The sequence below is a fragment of the Trichosurus vulpecula genome, chromosome 3 (genome assembly GCF_011100635.1).
Source record: "Trichosurus vulpecula isolate mTriVul1 chromosome 3, mTriVul1.pri, whole genome shotgun sequence".
Lineage (NCBI taxonomy): Eukaryota > Metazoa > Chordata > Mammalia > Diprotodontia > Phalangeridae > Trichosurus > Trichosurus vulpecula.
This window is the reverse complement of record NC_050575.1, coordinates 161649367-161658705: the sequence shown is the minus strand read 5'-3', so window position 1 is coordinate 161658705 and position 9339 is coordinate 161649367. Positions and strand designations below refer to the sequence as shown.

Genomic DNA, 9339 nt, shown 5'->3' with positions numbered 1-9339 from the left:
GAATATGTCATTGTGAGTTTAGGACTTCCAGCCAGCCAGAGAAGAGGGACAAGGAGAAGGAAGCTATTTACATGGCTGACTTTTGTGCTGAATGCTAAATCTGACTTGGTTATGGAGTTACTACACTGCTCCCCCCAACCTGGAGAAGATGCTTTCAAATGGGATTTGAACATTTCTGTCTAGTGAGGTAAGGGAGACTACCTGTAGATAGAGGAATTGAGGTAAAATTTCGAAAGTTTTAGATTATTCTGCCTTTTAAGTTTTTCTTCTATTTCCCTTATTTTGTCATCTCCTTTACCTTGTTCCCTGTAATATAAAATAATATGGTTCAGACAGATGAGTGTATAGTGGATCAAAAGGCATTTTACTCAGACTTTTTTGCTTTTCATGGGGACGGTAAGGATGTGAGAGGCACAAAGAGTAGGTGAGCTGCTGCCCAAGAAGTCAGAACTGTTACTTTAGCTTATTTCCCAAGTAGTTTCTTGGAAGTATAACCAAGATCCAATTCCTAGTTTCAATCTCCCCAGCTCTTATAAGGAATGAAAATGGGACAGGGCCCCTGCTACAAGTTTCCAAACACTTTATGCATAGTAGGCACTCATTAGAATGCTCCCTGAAAATATTTTACCACCTGGTGTAATGAGGAATTGTGACACCTCCCATTTGGAGATGCCCTGCCCCCACCTGCTTTCCAAGTGACCAAGGCAAGGACACATCAAGGAGGAGGCTGGAGTGGGGGGGAGCATCAATGTTGGAAGGCACACTTGGCCAGATGGGGGCTGCACCCAGGGAAGTGACTCCACTTTAATTTCACTATTATGATGCATAAAGGATAAGTGACACAGTGTAGGGAACCAATAAAACTTTTGCCTTTTATGACTGGAAAATTACAAGCAATTGGTAACTGGAACACTTTCTCTCTCACTAGGAGGGAGGAACCCTTCTTTCCTTCCCCATTACCCACCTTCAAATCCTATTCACCATCACCTAAGACCTTATGAGTTTGAAGATACAAGCAGCATCACACAAATCAATAACAATTCCAAAGCTATGGATGAGGGAAATGAATTTTTTTATATATAGATACATGCAAGGAGAATACAAGAATACTAGTGATAAGTTATCTGAAATGCTCAGAATTTAAAGGATTGTAGAGCGGAGAAATGGCCTCAACAACCACAAGCACATACACACACACACCCCTCACATCCCCTTCCCCCCATGTTCCCTTCCAAATAAGTCTAGCCTTCCTAGAAAGGCACTTATGAGTCCTTTTTCAGCCATGATGGCCTCTCTTAGAAATCTTGTAGGTTTCATCTTCACGCTCTCCTTGTGGCTTTTCACCTAGTAGTGTAGGAGGATGCAGGGGAATCCACCTTTCTGCTTAGTCATTCATGTCCAGATCAAATTCAGGATATAGCTCCTTGGTGGTGACACCTCTGATGCTGGCTAGAATAGCAGAATGATGTCATGAGAGAAATGGAAGTTGGGAAAGAAGATGCTATCAAAATCCTGGCACAAAAATGACCTGACAGTTGTGAATTGATCCAGCCATTCTGGAGGGCAATTTGGAACTATGCCCAAAGGGCTATCAAAATGTGCATACCCTTTGACCCAGGAATGCTGCTTCTAAGGCTGTATCCCAAAGAGATCATACAAGTGGGAAATGGAAACATATGTACAAAAATATTTAAAGCCGCTTTTTTGTGGTGGCAAAGAATTGGAAATCAACGGGATGCCCATCAATTGGGGAATAGCTGAACAAGTTGTGGTCTATGAATGTAATGGAATACTATTGTGCTATAAGAAATGAGGAGCAGACAGATTTCATTATAACCTGGAATGACTTATAACAACTGATGCTGACTGAGGGGAGCAAAACCAGGAGAACATTATACATGATTACAGACACACAGTATCTGTGATGACTAACTTTGATAGACTTGGCTCTTCTCATCAATACAAGGTTCAAAGACAGCTCCAAAAGACTCCTGATGGAAAAAACTGCACATCCAGAGAAAGAATTATGAAGTCTGAAGGAAGATTGAGGCAAACTATTTGCTCTCTTTTTTTTCCCCTTTTTTGGTTTTGTTTTTCTCATGATTCATTCCATTGGTTATAATTCTTCTTTACAACTTGACTATTGTGTAAATAGGTTTAATGTGAAGGTATATGTAGAACCTATATTGGATTACATGCTGTCTTGGGTGGGTGGGGGGGCCAGGGAGGAGAACATTTGGAACTATAAATGACCTGACATTTTGACTACAAACTCCTCTTCTCAAACCTCTGTCACATTCAGACATTTCACCTAAAGCTTCAAGACTTCCATTTGTCAGCCCTCACATTCTTCACTTCTTTCATCTTTCCCTGTAACTCTTTCCTACAAGGTCAAACCAACTTCCATGCTCTTCATTATTTTTCCGATGGGCCCAGATCATCTGTATCCATGCACGGATATCGAGAGGCTATACTTCAGCATTCTCTTATTCTGAGAAGTCTTTGATGATGCCCAACTTTATCTTTCAAATTCAAATTCTCTCTTCTTTCCCTCCCCATCGAGAAAGTACAAAAACCAAAACCTATTACAAATATGTGCAATCATGCACAATACATTTCCACATTAGCCATGCTCCAAGAAATGCAAGAAAGAAAATCTATTTTTTTTTATATTAACCTTCTCTCTTTATCAGAGATCTCTCCCATATAATAAAGAATTAGGCAAAAAAACCCAAACTCACACATCCAGTCAAATGTTACATGTAGTATTGTCCCCCACACCAAGGTCAGGAAGTGCCTCCTCAATCTCCCTTTGCGGTTAAGTGGTTCGTTATAATTTTTTTGAACTTTGGTAGCAAATACTAAATTGGAAGCTGGAAGATGAACACTTCCATATATAGTGCAAAACAGGAAAGCATTGTACACGAAGCTACAAATCTGTCACGTTCATCATAATTTCGTAACATTCCACTTTCTTACTGTTCTTTATATTGTCATCGCATAGTGTTTCCCTGGTTCTGCTTGCTTCCCTTTGCTGCACACTTCCTCTCTTCCCTTGCTTCTCTGTATTCTTCATGGTCATTGTTTCTTACAGTGCCATTTTATTCCATCACGTTAACATACAAACTGTGTTCAGCCATTCCGCAATGGATGGGCAGGCACTTTGTTTCCAGGTCTTTGCTATTACAAAAAATGCTGCTGCTCAAGAAGAAAATAGCAGAGAAAGGGGAAAAGAGGGGAGGAGGAATTAGAGGGAAGATAGATTGAAGGAAGGATTAACCCTAGGCAAAACAAACTAATATACAAAAATGTTGTAGCTTTTTTTGAAGTGGCAAAAAATCTAAGGGGATGCCCATAAATGGATAAACAAATTATGGCATATAGATGTGACGAAATACTATTGTGCTCTAAGAAATAATGGAGGGGCAGATAAGTGGCATAGTGGATAGAGCATGGGCCCTGGAGTCAGGAGAACCTGAGTTCAAATCCAGCTTTAGAGCAGACACTTGCTACTTACTAGGTGTGTGACTCTGGACAAGTCCCTTGACCCCAACTGCCTCAAAAAAAAATTTTTTTTTAAAGAAATAACGAAGGAGATGGTTGCAGAGAAAATGGAAACATTTTATGAACTGATACAAAATCAACTGAAGAGAACCAAGAGAACAATTTATATGACAACAATATGGTAAAGCCAAATAACTTTGAAAGAATTAGGAATTCTTACCAGAGTAATGACCATTCCAGAGGATTAATGATGAAACATTGTGTCTACCTTCTGATAGGGAGGTAGACTCAACAGTACAGAATGAGACAAATTTTTTTGGATGTAACCAAATGTAAAAAATTGGTTTTTCCTCTCATTTTCAATTAGGGGTGAGGGTGGAGCATGGGGACTGGATTAGGAGGGTAAGAAGGTGAATTTTTGCTGATTAAAAAAATATTTTTTAAAAAAATGTTACTATAAATATTTTGATGTATATGGTACCTTTTTTTTTTATCACTGACATATATTGGATCAAAGGGTATGAACATTTTAGTCGCTTTCTTAGCATAATTCAAACTGTTTACCAAAATGGGTTCAAGGCCACAGGTACCCCAGCCCTAGGTTAGACCAATTCACAGCTAATTAACTGTTTTTGTTGTATGCCTTTCCAAAAGCCCTCCAACACTGACCATTCCCATCTTTTATCATCTTTGCCATGTGCTGGGTGTGAGGTGAACCCCTAAGAGTTGTTTTGGTTTTCATTTTTTATTATTAGTTATTTGGAACAATTTTTCAGCTAATAATCATTTTAGATCATGGTCAGAAGACCTGCCCACTTGTTTATTGAGTGTTACCGGAAGTCTATAGGTCCCTAAGGACAGTTCTGTGAAAATTGGAGAATTTCCCACATCATTTTCCTCCTACTATAGCTGTGAAAAGGTACCTAATCTGGTTCTCTTCTATTTTTTTAATGATTTTTTTTTTAAAGTCAGGTCCCCTATCCATTTTGAGCTTATTGTGGTATGTTGTATGTTAATCTAAACCTACTTTCTGCCAAACTCCAGTTTTCCTAGCACTTCTTGTCAAATAGAGATTTCCCAAGTAATTTATATTCTATGGTTTATTAAAACTGAGTTATGAAATACATTTGTATATAGTCTGTTTTGCTGACCTACTTTTTTATTTTCAGAAGTGGTCAGTGGAGAAAAAATTTCATCAAGTATATCTGATAACCAAGATATATAAGGAACTAAGGCAAATACAGTATATTAAGACTTAAGCCATCCCCCAAAGGATATGAACAAACAGTTCTTAAGAGAAGAATTGCAAACAACCATATGAAAAATTGTTCAATTTCTGTTGAAATCCCTGTGAGTGTGTGCAACATGTTAAGATGCTAGATAAGGTTGGAAAGGAGCTTGAAAGAACTTGAAATAAACTGGATGCCCTTCATTTGGGGGAATGATTGAACAAGTGATGGTCCACGAATGTATTATTGCATCATAAGAAATTATGACTGTGGAGAATTAAGAGAAATCTGGGAAGACTTGCATAAACTTATGCATAGTGAGATGAGTAGGGTCACAACAATGAACAGGACTACCATAATGTAAAGAAAAAGAGGAAAGACAGGGGCAGCTAGGTGGCTCAGTGAGTAGAGCACTGGCCCTGGAGTCAGGAGGACCTGAGTTCAAATCCAGCCTCAAACACCTGACATACATACTAGCTGTGTGACTTTGGGCAAGTCACTTAACCTCAATTGCTCCGCCTTCTCCTCTCAAACAAAAAAAAAATAGAATAAACTTAAAAAAAAAAAGAGGAAAGACTTCATGAAACAGGCCTCTTCACCCTTGGCAAAGAAATAATGGACAAAATGGTAGATCCATTTCTAGACTTGGCCAGTATGTTGATTTATTTTGCCTGTCTATACTTATTTATAACAATGGAGAACTTCTATTTTTGGGGGGAGTCTGTGGGTAGTGATGAAGATGTTAAAAAAAAGCATGAATAAAACACTGAATAAATACTACCTTGTTAAATTTAATACATACTTTAAAAAACACATGTAAAAGAAGTTCAGCTTTGTATATGGACCTTTTTGTATATTGAAATTTCTGTTGATCTTCATAATAAAAAAGAGGATTTAAGAAGAACTTAAAAGTATGTCTATATCTTCCCTCTGTACCTAGTCATCCCAGACAGTCACCTGAGTTATGAATAAAGGCTTCTAGAAAAGGAGATTTTTAGTAGATGTGAGATGGATCATTAAACATCAAAGGGCTGTTCTTCTATTTTTGATGTTGCTGCATTAACAAGTTAGCAACTTGAAGGCAAATAGAATCTCTCAAATGATCCATATAGAGCCTGATGGATAAAAATACGCCAATTATCTACCAGAGGTGGATGGGAGGGACATTATCAGAAAACTATCTCCATTTGGGTCCTAGGGAAATTACATGCACCTGTCACAGCCTATTGGCAACTCTCACAGCAAGCATTTCAATCACATGGATAAGGGAGTTTAGGAACCAAAATACAAATTGCCTAGCTATTTCCACATGTCTGGAGTTGATCAGTGAGTCTGAGACAAGGAGTTATAAGAATGTACACAAAGCTGTGACAGCACAGTTGAAAGTATTGGGATACCCTAGGAGTATGAAAGCAGGGGGTGTGGGGGGGAGAGAGGTGGTCTCTCTGAAGCCTGGGAACTTCCAGCCACTCACCTAATTTTCCCATTAACATCTGGCCCACATCTTTAATGTCATTGTATTCATGGAGCAGGGAAATGTGGTCTTCCAATTCAGATACAACATAGCCTCTAAGAAACACAGAAAGAGATGTAGACAATGAAAAACCATATGACGATTAGAGGCTGCAACAGCAATCAAGAATAACAAATGTCTGCTGAATTAACGTGAACTGACGTGCACAGGGGCTTAGTGGTACTGAATAAAGCACTGGACTTAGTCACAGTTCTGACACCTACTGGCTGTGCGACCACTGACAAGCCACTTCTCTGCGTCAGCTTTCTAACCTATAAGATGGGATTAATAATGTTTACAGTAAGGTAGTGAGGCAATCCCTTTAAATGCTATAGAAATGTGAGTTATAGTTATCATCCAGCAAAGAAATCAGGCTGGGGTATGCAGGACCAAAAAAGTTGGGGGGAGGGAGGGGGGAAGAGACAGTGCACTTTTCTAGTTAACTACTTGTAGAGAACTCAAAAGTTCTGTGAACTGAAAGGTCATTTAGTCTGACCTCTTCATTTTATAACTAGGAAAATGAAACAAGGAGTGAAGTGACTGGGCCACAGTTACACAGAGTGGAAGCGGCAGATCACATTCAAACTCCAATCTTCTGAGGTCAAATCCCACATTCTTTCCACCATGTGGTACTCTTTTGAGAAACCGTTTAGAACTATGCAAGAAAAGTGATTAAACTGTTAATAGTCTGCCACAGGGCACACACTGGAGGATTTATGCTTCAGGTGGGTGAGTAGCAATGAGAAAAGATCTGTATGTAACAAATATATTCTTAAGTGCATTATCTGCAATAAGAAAAAGCTGCAAATAAAACATATGCCCAACAACTGGACAACAGCTGAACAAAGCAACTATATTAATGTCATGGAATGGTATTGTGCCATAAAGAATGATGAATATCATTCTTAGGATTCATTGAAGTGTGAGAAGGTCCAGGCAGCATAACTCTAAGTGAAAGAAGCATAGCAAAAACTGTATGTACACAGTGACTAACACAATGTCAGTAAAAAAATGACACTGAAAGGCAACAAAATGTGGCTCAAATTCAATGAGCAATGTTGGCACACAATTATTAATATTAAAGGATAGATTCTTCCTTTCTATTAACAACTGGTAAATGACAAAAAATGAAAGTGACAAGATCAGTCTCAATGTGTGTGTGTTTGGGGAGGGGGGGGGAAGAAACTTGTGTCAAAATAAAACATTCAAAAAAATAAGAAGTGTCCTTCAGAGAACACAACATAAACAAGGATATCTACACAGAATGTAAATGTCAATTCCTACTCAAACAAGCAAAATCTAGGCAGCTGATCATGTTCAATGTTAATCAAACAAGAAGCTGGGAGAGAGTTCCATGAAGATCATATATACTAAAATAACAGGAACTTCAAACGGGAACGTGGGGGTGTCTTTGTAAATGGGGATAAATGTAGCCTTTTCTATCACGCAAGTCCTCTTCTTTTTATTCCCGCCCCCTATTCCACCTTTCCCCTCTAGCTTTTACTGTTGTAACAAGAGGGAAGTGAACTACAGGCTTCTTACTTTTGGTGGAGGGAATAATATGGGTCTTAAGAGGCTACTAAAGTACAGGTTAAGGCATTGATTTGTTTTTCAAAATTTGTGATCTCTCTCCTAAAGACTCTCTGAAGTCTTAAGTAGTTCTATGAATTCTACAGAGGAGAGAAACTCTAGAAATGCAAAGTCCTCAATCCACCACTTCAAAGATAGTGAAACTCATGCCAATCTAACTCCTACCAATCAGCCTTGTAACCATATGTCTGATGATGCTGTTTTGTAAGCATTCTTAAGATCTTTTTCAGGTGTGTACATCCCAGCTCAATAGCTGAATTTTTGAGCTAAATGAAACTTATCTAGTCCAACCCCCTCCTCCTCAGATCAGGAAAATGAAGGTGTGACTGGATAAAACTAGTTAGTTCTACAGCCAAGTGCTAGGTCTAGCCCTGTTATGGCACCATGCTGTTCCCCCATGGGCAGGGGCTGGTCCTCTCTCCATAAACTGGAAACTCCCCAAGGATGAGGTCATGTGGTATAGTACAGCATGGTATAACAGGGCAAGGGAGCCAGGGGGCTGCCTGTGGAGTCAGAAGAATGAGGTTCTAGTCCTGGTTCTGCCATGTATTAGCTATGAAATGTGGGGAAAGTCTGTCTGATTCCCAGCTTCTTCATCTGTAAAAGGGGGAAAATAAGGCCCATACTACCCAACTTTACTGGGGTTCTGTGAGCTCATATATGAGGTTTATGCACTGTAAAATGATATACACATGTGCTACTTATTCTTCCTTCTTTCAATACCCCTTGAATACTTAACATGATGTTTTGTATATACTGGGTCCTCAAACCACGGTATTTTAACAAATCTCAGACACAGGTAAAGGGTTCCACAACAAATTCAGTAAGAAATGTACTCAGCCATCAACTGGGAGATCTCCTGATCCAAAGTGTCCCTCTTTTGCTTTAGCTCCTGGATTTCCAGTCGTAGGGAATCCTCACTGGTCTCATCAGCCTGGCCAGATTTGGGTGTGGGCACCTAAATAGCATAAGGAGAAAAGATGTGAGTACTGACCTACCTATCAGTCAATATGATCGGCCCCTGGTAGCCGCAGCAACTGAACTCCTGGGTTCTCTTTCCAATTCTATCCTGCAGGGAGCAGTGCAGTAGAACGGAAAGGCCTTCGGTCTGGGGCTCATGCTTCCTGGTTGTGTGGCCCTGGGTGAGTCATTTGACATCCCGAACCTCAGACTTCTCTATCTCAGCTTGTACTACTTACCTCCCCGGGCTGTTGGAGACAAAGGACTTTGTAAAACCTGAAGTGCTAGAAAGATTTTACCTTTCTATTTACCAAGTAACAAGGGCTGGGATTAGCGTTTTCCCAATACTTCACTTTCTCTTTAGCCCTTCTTTCCTCTTGAAGGGTGGGGTGGGGTGGAGGAGATGAAGGAGGTAGATCTCTAAGCTTGGAGGAAAAATAAGAAAGTGGGACACTTAAGGTTTAAAGAGCAGGCCCCTGGAACCTGTACCAAGAATGATTCAGAAGAAATTGAGGAAGATAGCCCGGATGAAGAATAGGAAAA

The 9339-nt window shown here is 39.6% G+C and overlaps 1 protein-coding gene across 1 annotated transcript in view; it reads right to left on the bottom strand.

Moving 5' to 3' along the window:
• Positions 1-1055: 1055 nt before the first annotated feature.
• Positions 1056-9339, bottom strand: part of SWI5 (SWI5 homologous recombination repair protein) — a gene marked incomplete at its 5' end in the record, with an annotated part of 17622 nt that continues 9338 nt past the window's right edge. Inside the window, 3 exons of the mRNA XM_036749864.1 lie at positions 1056-1449; positions 6208-6302; positions 8673-8794. Coding sequence (XP_036605759.1) covers positions 1385-1449; positions 6208-6302; positions 8673-8794 — 282 coding nt within the window. The remainder of the gene's footprint in view (positions 1450-6207; positions 6303-8672; positions 8795-9339) is intronic.